The following is a 14,732-nucleotide window of genomic DNA, read 5'->3' on the forward strand; positions in this document are numbered from 1 at the left end:
CGAAGCCGAGAAAATCCTACGACGCTCCGTAACGGCCCTCTACCCCCATCTTCAGTAGCCAGTCGCCGGGCTTTGGTTTGTTGCGTCCAACACACACTGGGCTCCGGTTTAGCTCTTGGTAACCAGCAGCCTTGACTGTGTGCATCACCCCCCCAACCCGGGGGAGGGGGACGGAAATACCGTGCAAATGTCTTCCTTTTTCCTTTTGTCCTCTCAGCTCCCAGCGAGGGACTTGGAACGTAGTAAGTGGTTCAGTGACCATAGACTCTCGAGGAGTACGCCGCAGGTGGAGGAAGATGTGCTTCATGGTTCCTTAATACTCTAGTTTCAGAGATCCGCGGAGAAGGCAATGGCACCCCACTCCAGTACTCCTGCCTGGAAAATCCCATGGAGGAGGAGCCTGGTAGGCTGCAGTCCATGGGGTCGCCAAGAGTCGGATACGACTGAGCGACTTCACTTTCACTTTTCACTTTCATGCATTGGAGAAGGAAATGGCAACCCACTCCAGTGTTCTTGCTTGGAGAATGCCAGAGACGGGGGAGCCTGGTGGGCTGCCATCTATGGGGTCGCACAGTCGGACACGACTGAAGCGACTTAGCAGCAGCAGCAGCAGACCCTACTCCTGTATACTGCAGGACTCCGCTTTCTCCTAGAAGGCCCTGGCAATAACGCCTTTCAGGTCGCACCGGGCAGCCTTTCTGAAGCTCCTTCCTCACTCTGCCACAGACCCGGGGACCAGGATTTTTGATGCACAGCTATCCTGTGAGGAAGCCCTCGCCAAAGAGCTTCACCAGTTATTTCCCCACTAATCTTAGCATCAAAGGGGGGAAATTGCAAGATAGGAATTAATTTAAATTTCTCTTATGACAGAGACTGGGTCGATGCCACACCCAATACTTATAAAACAAATGCTGTCTTGGTTGAATGGACTAACTGGTTGCTCAGTGGAGCAAAGACAGACGTTTTGCTTATTCTGGATTCTCAGCGGGCTTCTAGGATCAATTGCTGGTACAGTGGACACGGTGAGGTGAGCTGGGATCAGAGAACGTTTGTTCCTTCGTTCCTTCCTTTCCTCATTAAATAAATATCTATTGAGTACCCATTAGGTGCCATTGTTCCAGGCCTCATTTCAAATACCAGTTCTACCCCCCATCCCCCACTTTTTAGGGCTTGATTTCAACAGTACAACCTATCATTTTCTCATCTACAAAAGGAGACTGATATCCATCCTAATTGCCTCATGAGGTTATGGTGAAGATTAAAATGATATTAAAATGATAATGTATCTGAATGTTTTCTATGATGCAGCTGGATGTTTTCTGGGCTACCAAGAAACTGGGTTTCAAAAGACTTCTAGTGTCTGACCATCACTCTAAAGAGAACAGATTTTGGGTGTCAAGTATGAGTGAATACAAGACTCCTATTCCTCAGAGGCTTACATTCCTAAGAAAGCTTTTACAAGATTGAAGAGCACACTTAAAAGAGTTCTAATATAATAACACAACTAGTGGTGATCTTTAGCTCTTTCAATTAGCCTTGTTTCTCTCTGTCCTAACATCTTTATATTTTGAACTTTTAATTTTGTGTTGGGGTATAGCCATTTAACAGTATTGTGGTAGTTTCAGGTGAACAGTGAAGGGACTCAGCCATACATATACATGGAACCATCCTCCCCGTAACCCCCCTCCCATACAGGCTGCCACATAATGTTGAACAGAGTTCCATGTGCTATACAGTAGGTCCTTGTTGGTTATCCATTTTAAATACAGGGACTTCCCAGGTGGCTTACTAGTAAAGAATGCCTGCCAAGCAGGAGACTGGAGTTCGACCCCTGGGTCAGGAAGATTCTCTAGAGAAGGAAATAGTAACCCACTCCAGTATTCTTGTCTGGGAAATCCCTTGGACAGAGGAAGCTGATGGGCTACAGTCCATCAGGTTGCAAAGAGTCAGTCATAACTCAGTGACTAAACAGCAACAGCAGCCGTGTGTACGTGGCCATTCCAAACTCCCTAACTATCCCGTCCCCTCTAGGCAACTATAAGTTCCTTCTCTAAGTCTGTGAGTCATTTTCCATTTTGTAAGGAAGTTCATTTGTATCATTTCTTTTTAGATTCCACATATAAGGGATGCCATACGATATTTCTCCTTCTCTTCACTCAGTATGACACTCTCTGGGTCCATCCATGTTGCTGCAAATGGCATTATTTCATCCTTTTTAATTAGCCTCTTTACATCCCTGTTATCATTGCTCTATTTCACTATCATTTGATCCCCATGACTGAAAATGGTCTTCTGCACTTTGGTATCTCCACCTTGTCATACAAGACTTGATGCCACTCTTGTGATGGAAATCCTTTAGTGTCTTATAACCAAAGGTAAAATCCAAATACCTTAATTTGGGTGCTCATCTATTATGTCAGCAGTATCTGTTGCCAGCTTCTTTGCATACCCTAAGCTACTGCCTTGAAATGATTCTCAATGCTTCCCAGGTGAGACAAACTCTCTGATGCTCCAGAGTCCTTGCAAGTTTTCCCTCTGCCTAGAATGTTGTTTTGGAGAAGGCAATGGCACACCACTCGGTACTTTTGCCTGGAAAATCCCATGGACGGAGGAGCCTGGTGGGCTGCAGTCCATGGGGTCGCCAAGAGTCAGACACAACTGAACGACTTCATTTTCATTTTCACTTTCATGCATTGGAGAAGGAGATGGCAACCCACTCCAGTGTTCTTGCCTGGAGAATCCCAGAGACGGGGGAGCCTGGTGGGCTGCCGTCTATGGGGTCGCACAGAGTCGGACACGACTGAAGTGACTTAGCAGCAGTTAGGAGAATGTTGTTTCCCTCATTTCTAGTTAGATGGACAATCAGTACTTACTCTTCAAATTCCAACTCATTTCCCCTGAAAGCCTGCCCTGTCTCCCTTAGACAGGGCTCCCTCCTCTTAACTTCAGTATCACTTTGAATATACTTGTGTTTGCATGGCTGCTGCTTCTCTAGATGTGGGCTCCTTGAGGGTAGGAACTTGTCCCTTCCTGGTGATCACCTGGCATAGCACTTGGTATGTTGAGAATCAGACTGATCTACATGGGATTCTAAACCCAAGGCTATGTGACCTTGGTGTATTACTTAACTTCTCTGTGCCTCACGTTGCACTATCTGTAAAATAGTGCTAATGATACTCAGCAGATTAATCATAAAGACTAAATAGCAAAACTCTTGTGAAGCTTCTGAAATATAGGTGGCACTTAGAATGGACATGATGCCTATATATATTTATTTTTATATATTTGTTAAATGAACCCAGCAGAACTCAGGAAAGGTGTAATAATAATTATACACCGTCTAGGTGTCAATTACTGTCCTAGAAAGGGTTGTCATCTTTGTGGTCTATATGGTAGTCTTAACTGTTGCTCTTTAAGGACAACGGTACTGAGCACCCAAACAGTGGGGCCTGTCATTTACCCGAGTCTTTGGTAAGGACTCTGCAAAGTCGCCCCCGTCCCTCGCTGATCTTAGCGCTAGAGCAAGATCAGGCGCTTTCATCAAACCAACATGACTCCGGTGTACTCGACTCTGCTTGCTTTGCTGTGGTGGAGAGGAACCAGCACTCGGCCGGAGAGTGACCAGTTCTCAGCCCTGCTGGGTTCTCTTCCCACCGGCCGGCTGAGGTAGCCCCGCCCACCTCGCGCCCACTGGGGGCGGGGCCCAATACGTCGCGCTCTCGTCACTTCCAGCAGACCCGGAAGCGCCGTTGTCCAGCCGCTAGAGTTAGGAAGTCGGGATGGAGCTACGCTCATCTTAAACCTTTGGCCTGTAGTGCGCCGGGGCCCGGCCGGTGCTGCTGTGGCTGGGTGAGCGGGGAGCGCGGAGCGGCTTCTGGGGCAGTGCGGGCGAGCCCTAGCAGTGTGCTCCTCTTGTGCCAGCGTCGCCCCGCCTCTAGGATAGGACCCGCCCCCGCCCTCCTGTCTGGGACCTGGCAAGCGTTTCTGCCCGGCTGCCCCGCCGCCCTGCATCCGGTCTCAAACAGCTGCTTGGAGCGGATGTGCGGCAGAGGGGGACAGCTATCTCCCCGTCGCATACAACCCCTGCTAGCATCTTCGTGACGCTCTCCCAGCCTGTCCAAACCCTGGCCTGGAGCAACCCGTCCTGAACCCTCATGGAGAAGTTTGGAATGAATTTCGGGGGCGGCCCAAGCAAGAAGGACCTGCTGGAGACCATTGAGACTCAGAAGAAGCAGCTCCTCCAGTACCAAACACGTCTCAAGGATGTAGTCCTTGCCTATAAAAGTCTGCTGAAGGAGAAAGAGGCGCTGGAGGCCAGCATTAAGGTACTGTCTGTATCCCACGAGGCGGATGTGGGCCTCGCAGGTGTGCAGCCTCAAGGCCTCACCTTTCCTGACTCTGTGGATGACCGATGTTCCACTCACAGCGAGGATAGCACAGGGACCGCCGCCAGCCTGGATACTGCGGCCAGTCTCACCAGCACCAAGGGTGAGTTTGGGGTAGAAGATGACAGACTGGCCCGTGGTCCACCACCTCCAAAGTTGGAAGAGGCCAGCGGGTCAGAGAGTGGCGTTAGCAGTAGTAGTGGGGACGGACCATCTGGGGGTGGGGAGGTGGACAAACGACTGCACCAGCTGAAGACTCAGTTGGCTACTTTGACCAGCTCTTTGGCTACAGTCACCCAGGAGAAGTCCCGCATGGAAGCTTCTTACCTGGCGGACAAAAAGAAGATGAAGCAGGACTTAGAGGATGCCAGTAAGAAAGCAGAGGAGGAGAGGGGCCGGCTGGAGGGAGAACTGAAGGGGCTGCAGGAACAGATAGCAGAAACCAAAGCCCGGCTCATCACGCAGCAACACGATCGGGCCCAAGAGCAGAGTGACCATGCCTTGATGCTGCGTGAGCTCCAGAAACTGCTGCAGGAGGAGAGGGCCCAGCGCCAGGACTTGGAGCTTCGGTTGGAAGAGACTCGGGAAGCTCTGGCCGGGCGGGCCTATGCAGCCGGTCAGATGGAAGGGTTTGAGCTGCAGACCAAGCAACTGACCCGTGAGGTGGAAGAGCTGAAAGGTGAGCTTCAGGCTCTTCGAGATGAGAAGAATCAGCCTGACCCCCGGCTGAAGGAGCTTCAAGAAGAGGCTGCCTGCCTTAAGAGCCATTTCCAGGCTCAGTTGCAGCAGGAAATGAGAAAGGTAATTATCTTCATCTCTTTCAAACATGAGTCATTTAACTTAAAGTGGCTTCTCAGGTGGCTCAGTGGTAAAGAATCCATCTGCCAATGGAAGAGATTCTGGAGATATGGGTTTGATCCCTGGGTCAGGAAGATCCCCTGGAGTAGGAAGTTGCAACCCACTCCAGTATTCTTGCCTGGAAAACCACATAGACAGAGGAGCCTGGTAGGCTACAGTCCATAAGGAAGTAAAGAGTCAGACACGAGTCAGCACACACTTGTGACACATGGGGAAATATTAGTGTTTTTTTTTTCTCCTTTGACAGAACTAAGTGCCTGCACTGTTGGTTTTTTATGCGCTTCGAAAAGTTTCACTTGTGGGTCCTGAGAAATCCTTTCCTGTGTGGTGTTGACAGTATCCACAGAGTGCTTCCAACAGGATGTGGAGTTTCTGAGTGTAGTCTGAAGTTGGAGCCAGACAGATCTGAGTGTCAGGGCATGGCATCTTCCCAGCTGTGCTCTGTGAAGCAGTGTAGCAGCGGCTGTGCAGTGGAAGGTGGAGTGGATGCTTATGGCAGTATGCCTATCTATGGGTAGCAGTGGATGCCTGTAGGTAGCGTGGCTGGAGGGGACAAAGGGGATTTTCACAGAAGAAATAACCTCTTCTATTGCTTGCAGTCAATATTTGCCATGTCTGGAAAGATAGGCTATTTTCCAGTGCCTCCTTTCAGCATGGGGAGAGATCCAAGTCAACTCTGAACTTCCAGGAATGTTGGAAGAGGAAAAGAACGTAATATGGTGAAGAGCACACTTACACGTGAGCTTGGTGTATGGGTGGAGAGAGTAGAAACACTAAAGCAGAACAGTAGCAGATCTCCAAAGACTCTTAATATCATTGGGTATAATGTGTCTGAGAGCAAGTTACAGGAGCTTGGGTTAGCTCCCAAACTCAGAAAGCTTCCCAGTTCCCATTTTTTGCCAGGCCACCTGCATCCCATAACCTTTTTGTCCCCCCTCTCTTGCTTTCTTAAAGTTGACCCTCCGACCCTGTGGCTTTTCTGGATGCATCTCTACCTGTTCCCTTGTTTTTTCAGACAGCCCTCGCTGAGGATCAGCTGCGCCAGCAGTCGCAGTTGGAAGAGCAGAGGGTGGCGGCCCTGGAGAATCAAATATCCCAGGTGTCGGAATTGCTGGGCACCTATGAGAAAGCCAAGCAGAAGGACCAGCTGGCCATCCAGAAGCTGAAGGAGCGCATTCTGCAGCTGGACCTGGAGAACAAAACCCTGGCTCTAGCGGCCTCCAGCCGGTCCCCTCTGGACAGCCATGGAGAGGAGTCTAGTCTGGATGTCAACGTCCTGAAGGACAAGATGGAGAAGCTGAAGAGGCTGCTGCAGGTGGCGGCCAGGAAGAGCCAGGTGACCTTGGATGTGGAGAAGCTCTGCGACCTGGAGATAATGCCCAGCTCCGAGGCTGCTGATGGGGAGAAGGCCACAGCGCTATACTACCAGCAGGAGCTGAAACAGCTGAAGGAGGAATTTGAGAGGTACAAGATGCGGGCCCAGGTGGTCCTCAAGAGCAAGAATGTCAAAGACGGGAACCTCGGCAAGGAGCTGGAGGAAGCCCGGGAGCAGCTGGCCGAGCTGAAGGAGAAGTACATCTCGCTGCGGCTGTCCTGCGAGGAGCTGGAGCGCCAGCACCAGCAGGAGGCCGAGGGCTGGAAGCAGGAGCTAGCCCGGCTGCAGCACGGCCACCGGCAGGAGCTGGAGCGCAGCCAGCTGGACTTCCGGGACCGCACACTGAAGCTGGAGGAGGAACTGCACAAGCAGCGGGACCGGGCGCTGGCTGTGCTGGCTGAGAAGGACCTGGAGCTGGAGCAGCTGCGGTCCATGGCCTTGTCCTCCGGGCTGCCGGGGCGCAGAAGCCCCGTGGGTGGCGCAGGCCCCAGGGACCAGGCAGATACCTCCACCCCGGACAGCTTGACCCAAGCCCTGCAGCTTGCTGCGGCCAGCGAGCCCACTTTCTTCCTGTATGCCGAGCAGCTGGCCCGCAAGGAGGTGGAGATCGCGTCGCTGAGGAAACAGAAGCACCGGCTGGAGGTGGAAGTCCATCAGCTGCAGGACCGCTTGCTGGAGGAGGGGGAGCGGCATCGGGAGGAGGTGGGAGCCCTGCAGAGCCACATCGCGAAGCACAGCAGGGACCAGAGTCGGGAGGGGGCCAACCTGGAGTACCTCAAGAACATCATCTATCGCTTCCTGACCTTGCCAGATGCCCTGGGCCGCCAGCAGACGCTCACTGCCATCCTGACCATCTTGCACTTCAGTCCAGAGGAGAAGCAAGCGATCATGCGGCTCCCAGCTGGTGGTGGTTGGTGGCCCTCTGGCAAGAGATGATGCCATTTTCACTCCTCCGATTTCTGTGCCTTGTCTGTGAGAAGGGACAGGCTCTGGTTTCTCCCACCCCTTCTCTTATGTCTCTGTCTCGTTTCTTCACTGTGTTGACCTGGGAGGAATCCTCAGTGTGGGATGGGATCTTCTGTCAAATGCCATTAATACCATTTTATCCTTGGGCCCCAGAGATACTGAAAGTGTTGGGACAGCATCTTCTGATGGCCTGTGCATGAAGGGAGGAGTGGGGAGAGGTTAGGATTGAGAGGTGCCAAAGTTGGGGTAGTGAATGTCTTTTAAAATAAGGTGGGTTTTCTTTTTTTTTTTTGGTTTTAATATCCTGCTCCTAGTGCAGAACTAGGAGTACGTATGACTCCAAAGGAAGTTCAGTTTATTTCTAAACACACACAAGGACCCACTATTTACTCCATTTCATCACAGTCTTGAGTCTGGCCCACTGCTGCCGCAATTCTCTGGGGACATAGATGCAGGCTGGAGAGGGACCAGGAAGTTTGAAATAGTGACAGATTGTCCCCTAGTCCAAAGGGCCCAGGGATAGTGAACTTGGGGAGTTCATCGTGGAACTGGGAAACTTGAAATACTTAGGGCAGGGCATGACCTAATCCCTGTGGTTTGTCTGGACAAACCACGCCACTTGTGACCATCCTGGAGAAAGCCCTGCACACCAGTTGGTTCTTAGGGATTTCTTGAGTGACATGCTTTTGGCCTGGATAGGCTTCTAGACCTCTCACACTTGTCCCTCCCTGCCATAACCTGCTGTACAGTGTTGGCTTGAGACTGTGAGTGAGTGACTTTGCTGTCTATCCCTCAATGTTGAACTCCCATTAAGAAAAAAAATCTACCTTCTTAAAGAGAGGTGTCTGATCAGGAAGCTCTGATCCTGCCTGGATACAAAGAATTAGCCCTGAGATTTACACCACCCACCCCCAACTAGTTGTGCTTCAGAGGATTCCAGAGAGATGCTGTGACCCTCACGAGAAAGTGGTAGAAATTCAGTCGAATAGGGCTGGGGTACTTGCTACGCTATGGATAACCTTCTGGCTAAACCTCCATGTCCCTGTAGCCAAAATGTTCGTGCATTCCTGTCACCAGGGTCCTTTGCCCTCGCTTAGGGAGGTCACAGTGTTTCAGTCCATAAAACTCATCTTCCTCACCTGTGTTATTACTAATGGAGGGACTCAGAAAAGTTGGATTCAAACACTATCATTTCCTTATTCTTTGCTTTCCCCCATCTGCTCTTGTTGGTTGTAGAGATCTTTGGACCCTAAAGATGAGTGCTCTGCCACAGACTAATATGTATCTTTCTGTTCTTCATCATAGTGATCTGTGTTGTGAGGGTTTGGGGCTGATTAAATAAAATGATTGGGAGGCTAGGTGATCCGGGCTATCTGGAGTGAGCAGACTTAATGGAACAGAAGTGATGCGTTCAAGTGATAATGACAATAACCACAGAATCATTAAACTTGATCAATTTGACCTGTTTGCTTCCCTAATGGTATGTATATACATGCATGTATATGTCTGGACACAGAGTGTGAATGTAAGTGGTAAACGAAAAGGAGGTAAGAAATACTTCATATATTAATTGACAAGCTTAAATCTAGGGAGGGATACCTTAGTACTTTAACTGCCTCAGTTACAAACCAAATATTTTAGCCTGGAATTGTGTATAGGTGTTTGTGTGTAGGCTGTTATACTGGAAAAAACCTTCTCATGGGTGGGCTCTAAACTTCCATAATTTCTGCTTTAAACTTTGAAAGTAATGTGCTTCTGAATGCTTTATTATATTTCCAAGTCAGTATTCATGATATCCTGGAAAAGTTTCTCAGGATATATCCTAAGTTCCTTGTAGGATATGATGTTATTTCCAGGTGGTTTGAATGGAATAGAAAGATCCATAGTCACAGTTGCTTTCCTAGAACTAATGATTCTGTGCTTTTGAATTCAGAGGAGATACTAAACAAGCGAAGAGGCAAGTCAGTGTCTGATTAATAATTGTAAGCATTGGTATATGTAAGGCTGCAAATGCTCCCAAATGAAAGGAAGAAGACTTGGTCCCTCCCTACCCTTAAGAGGATAAATTCCTTGTCTTCCCTCCCCTTTCTCTAAAATAAGTTTTCCAGTTATTTGACTAGCTTTCTCTGTGCTAGATACTCTAAGGAAAGAGAGAGAGAGAATTTAGATCAAACAACAGAGAGAAATAAATTTTCCTTGGGCCCTGGTCCTAAAATTTCAAGTAGTGCATGGGGTATGTTGATAAGGTAATGAGACTGAGCCATATTTATTACCTTGCAAATCAGGAAGATTGCTGCGAAGAAGAGGAGATGGAGAAAAGGATAAGGCAGGTTGGTGACTGTGAGCTTTCTGCATTCCTTCCCACAGGCCACCCTATTGAGCATCTCCGATCTGAGGCATAAACATCTGTATAATTGTGTCCTAGATGTTGGAATTTCCCATCTGTTACCCAGAGCTCTGAGGCGCGCAGCTTGTCTTGTGAAGCTGCTACTACAGGGTTCTTTCTGGCACTCTCAAGAGTGCAAGCACCATGTTGGGCCACTTACATCCATCATGTCCTCATAGATGTTATCATTCCCTATTTCACAGATGAGGAAACAAAGGCCAAGAGGTTAAATTTGCCCCGGATCATGTAACTAGTTGATGTGTGAACCAGGTCTGATAAACCCCAAAGCCTGCTTAACTTGGGTATGCCTGTCTTCTTAGGACTTAGGAGGGTCAAGGCCTGTCTCCGTGGTTGATAACTAGTGATGGAGAGACTGATCTCTTGGCTGAACTGTGCTAGTTCGAATGGAGAGAGTCTCCAGCTGTAAGTTGCAGCCCAAGTTTCTACACTAATAATGCTAAACAGGCAACGGTGGTTCTTCATAAGAACCTTAAAAGTGTTCTGTCCCCTTGCTTCTAGATGACTGCTAACTTTAGAACTGGGATCTTTTTTTTTTAATTGAAGTATAGTACAACGTTGTATTAGTGTCTGATGTACAGCAAAGTGATTCATATATATACATACGTATATTCTTTTATTATATAATATAAGTGAAAGTCACTTAGTTGTGTCTGACTCTTTGCGACCCCATGGACTATTCAGTCCATGGAATTCTCCAGGCCAGAATACTGGAGTGGGTAGCCGTTCCCTTCTCCAGGGAATCTTCCCAACCCAGGGATTGAACCCAGGTCTCGAGCATTGTGGGTGGATTCTTTACCAGCTGAGCCAGAAGAGAAGCCCAAAAATATGGAAGTGGGTAGCCTATCCCTTCTCCAGCAGATCTTCCTGACCCAGGAATTGAACCAAGGTCTCCTGCATTACAGGCAGATTCTTTACCAACTGAGCTATCAGGGAATCTCCTATATAATATATAATAAAATTATTATATATATTTATTATATATATTCTTCAGAATATTTTCCATATAGTTTACTCTAAGATTCTGAATCTCTTGAATATAGTTCCCTGTGATATATAGTAGGACTTTGTTGTTTGTTTGATATATAGCAGTTTGTATCTGTTAATCCCAAACTGCTAATTTATACCGCTCCCTCCTTTCCCCTCTGGTAGTCAAGTTTGTTTTCTATGTCTGTGAATCTGTGTCTGTTTTGTAAATATGTTTATTTGTATCATTTTTAGATTTTGCATACAAGTGATGATATATTTGTTTTTTTCTGTCTGACTTAGTTCACTTAATGTAATTTTTAGGTCCATCCATGTTGCTACAAATGGCATTATTTCATTCTCTTTTACTGACGATTGCCTGGTGGCTCAGACAGGAAAGAATCTGTCCACAGTGTAGGAGACCTGGGTTTGATCCCTGGGCCAGGATGATCCTCTGGAGAAGGGAATGACTACTCATGCCAATGTTCTTGCCTGGATAATTCCTTGGACATAGGAGCCTGACTGGCTACAGTTCATGGGGTCACAAAGAGTCAGACATGATGCAGTGACTAACACATTCACTTTAAGTATTTCATTGTATGTATATGTATGTATGTACATCATGTCTGTATCCATTCATCTGTCAGTGGACATGGAAGTTGTTTCCATGGCTTGGCTATTGTAGATATTGCTGTAATGACGATTGGGATGCACATATCATTTGAAATTACAGGCTTCTCTAGCCATATGCCCAGGAGTGGGATTGCTGAATTGCATGGTAACTCTGTTTTTGGTTTTTTGAGGAACCTCCATACTTTTCTTCATAGCGGCTACACCAGTTAACATTCACACCAACAGTATGAAGGTTCCCTTTTCTCCACAACTTCTCCAACCTTTATTATTTGTAGACTTTTTGGTGATGGCCATTCTGACCAGTGTGAGGTGATACCTCATTGTTTTAATTTGCATTTCTCTAATAATTAGCAATATTGAGTATTTTTTCATGTGCCTATTGGCTATTTGTATGTCTTCTTTGGAGAAATGTCTATTCTTCTGATCATTTTTTGATTGGGTTTTCATCAATGATTCTGACAAACCCACAGGGCAGGGAGCCCAGAAGAGCGAAAGCCACCTGAAGTCCAATGACCCTCATGGTAAACCCTGTCCTTTGCCTTTAGCAAGGATACCATATCTGGTTCAGTGTAAATTTGTCCATCCTTGGCTGCGGCTGCGGGACCAAACCCCCTCATATCTGAGAGAATGAATTTGAAGACTGCTACCACTTTACATGAGTATGAATATTTAAATGCAGATTACATGCAATTTTTTTTTATTAACTGAGGCTGTGCTGTCCATATAGCCAACAGTTGTTGAGTTATATGAGCTGTTGTGTATATTTTGGAAATTAAGCCCTTGGTTGCATCATTTGCAAATATTTTCCCCCAGTCCATAGGTTGTCTTTTCATTTTGTTTGTGGTTTCCTTTTGCTGTGAAAAAGCTTACAAGCTTGATTAGGATCCATTTGTTTATTTTTTTTTATTTCTATTGCCTTGGGAGCCTAAGAAAATGTTGCTAAAGTTTATGCCCCCAAATGCTTTGCCTGTGTTCTCTTTTAGAAGTTTTGTAGTGTCCTGTCTTGTCTTTAATAAATTACTTAATTTCTCTGAACTTAACTTTCTTATAATGGGAATCAATAATACCTTTATTTCAGGGTTACATTCTCAGGTTATAAAGAAAGTAAATACAGTTTCTGAAACAAAGTAGGTGCTGAAACACATTAGGTTCCCCCCTAAAATTGGCAGAATTGGGAGTTAAGACTGATCTCTTCTTGATTTCTTAGCCACAAACGTTGCTGTAAACAAAAGGAAAAATGACGGTCTTATATTAAGTGCTTGTGCTAAAGTTAACTGCTAGCATTTCCCCTACGTTATTTTACTTAATCTTTGCAACAGTCTTGTAAAGCATATCTATTTTGCAGATGAGGAAATGGAAGCTTGGCAGGATGAATTGCCCAAGGTCCAGAGCCAGGGATGGCAGAACCTGGATTGAAACCTGTTTATCTGAACCAAGCAGCCCAGCTCTTTCTGCCTCTCTGCTGCCTCCCAGCAAAGAGCAATGTGGAATCCTCGATCGTGGTGCCTGCCGAGGAGTTCAGGGGACTGTGTGTCTGGCCTGGGCTGGGAAGGAAGGGTCCTTGTCCAGGTGGTCCTTTCTTCACTGGCAACCAGCTGCCTCATAATTTCAACGGAGCCTCAGTTTTTTCCTAACTGCAGAGCTCTTTCACACCGAAAGTTGTGAAATAGACTCTGTTACCACACAGTTTTATGTGAGTTTCAGCAGTGACAGCTGTTTCTCCTGGGACCCAGATCTCCTAAATCACCTAAATAACAATAATTCTGACAGACCCACAAGACAGGGAGCCCAGAAGAGCAAAGGCCACCTGTAAGCCAATGACCCTCATGGGTAACCCTGTCCCTTGACTTCAGCAGGAAGACCATCTCTGGTTCAGTGTAAATTTGTCCATCCCTATGGACTTAGCAGCAGCAGCAGCATGGGCTGCTACTGAGGGATGAAACCCTCTCATATCTGAGAGTGAATTTGAAGACTGATACCAGCTTACATGAATATAAGGTTTTAAATGCAAATTACATGCAAAATTTTTTATTAGCTGAAGCTGTGCTGTCTGTACAAAGTATTTTGAGGGTTAGTATTTAGAGTCAGGTCCATTATCTTACCTTTATTTCAACACCTGTGGACTATACAGGTGGCCAGGGCAAGGACACTCATCCAAAGGGGTGTGAAATTCCCCAGTCTGAGGCTTCATTTTAAAAACTGGTTTAAATAAAGGTAAGAAATTGTCCCCTGGGATATCTGCCCACTTTGGAGACTTAGCCAGCAAGAGGGGATTTGAAGGAGTCTGGAGACCAAACTTGTTTGTGTTGGTTTTAACCACCTACAGTATCACCTACTGGGTTTACATTTCCCAAACCTAGGATCCTTAGACACAGTTTCCTCCACCTTCAAAGCCCCTCCCGGTGCCCCATTCCAGCCCTCTGCAGTATGGTCCTGTCCTTTCAGACTCAGCTAAAGCATCACTCTCTCCATGCTGATTTTTTCCATACCAAGGGATGCCCAGGCACTTCCCTGAGGTCCTTCAGTACTTTGTTCATACGGCCTTGAGCACAGTCATTTCTTGTACTTTCATTTTAAATTGACTTCTCTGTCTCCCCAGCTACTCTATAGACCCCCTCACTGTCATGTCCAGGTCCTCTTCATCTTCACACTCTCAGGATTTTTCATAACTTGGCACATATTAAATGCTCAATAAACAGCAGAATGAATAAAAGCAAGACTGAAAATACCAGCCTCATCCATTCAGAGTAAGAGGTTTAACTTGTGCTAGTATTGCATTCTTCCACTGGGCTACTTTACTGCTAGTTTTCTCTTCAGCTATTTTAGTGGATGTGCCGTTTCTCTAGGTCTCTGGGAATGTAACTAGAATTGACTTTAGGTACGTTAGCTTCCTTTGGTTGTTAGAGGATTTGGGGGTGTTCATTCTGGTCCCATCAGGGAGGAAGATAGCTGAGAAAAGGAGGCTATAGGATGAGGCAAGTGCCCTAAGGCTCAGATGCTGAGCCCAACTTTGGGTCTGAGGTCTTACTCCTGATGAGGACCCCAGCAGGAAGCTTCTGGCAGTGTGTCCCTGAATTTAAGGAATCCCTGTACTTGAGGGGTGTGTAGAACAGGCACCTCCACTACCTTATCTCAAGGGGATTAG

The 14,732-nt window shown here is 47.1% G+C and overlaps 1 protein-coding gene across 1 annotated transcript; it reads left to right on the top strand.

The window, feature by feature from the left end:
* Positions 3,745-14,315, top strand: GCC1 (GRIP and coiled-coil domain containing 1). Its single transcript, XM_005679428.3, has 3 exons — positions 3,745-5,186; positions 6,259-10,393; positions 12,933-14,315. The coding sequence occupies exons 1-2, from the start codon at positions 4,155-4,157 to the stop codon at positions 7,552-7,554; spliced, it is 2,328 nt and encodes a 775-aa protein (XP_005679485.2). The 5' UTR covers positions 3,745-4,154; the 3' UTR covers positions 7,555-10,393; positions 12,933-14,315.

This window comes from Capra hircus, chromosome 4 (assembly GCF_001704415.2).
Source record: "Capra hircus breed San Clemente chromosome 4, ASM170441v1, whole genome shotgun sequence".
In the NCBI taxonomy this organism is placed as follows: domain Eukaryota; kingdom Metazoa; phylum Chordata; class Mammalia; order Artiodactyla; family Bovidae; genus Capra; species Capra hircus.

Excerpts from the sequence above, each read along its gene's own strand:
- GCC1 (XM_005679428.3), top strand. The coding sequence starts at position 4,155 with ATGGAGAAGTTTGGAATGAATTTCGGGGGCGGCCCAAGCAAGAAGGAC. Across the intron at positions 5,187-6,258 it reads TGCAGCAGGAAATGAGAAAG|ACAGCCCTCGCTGAGGATCA; the intron begins GTAATTATCTTC and ends TTGTTTTTTCAG.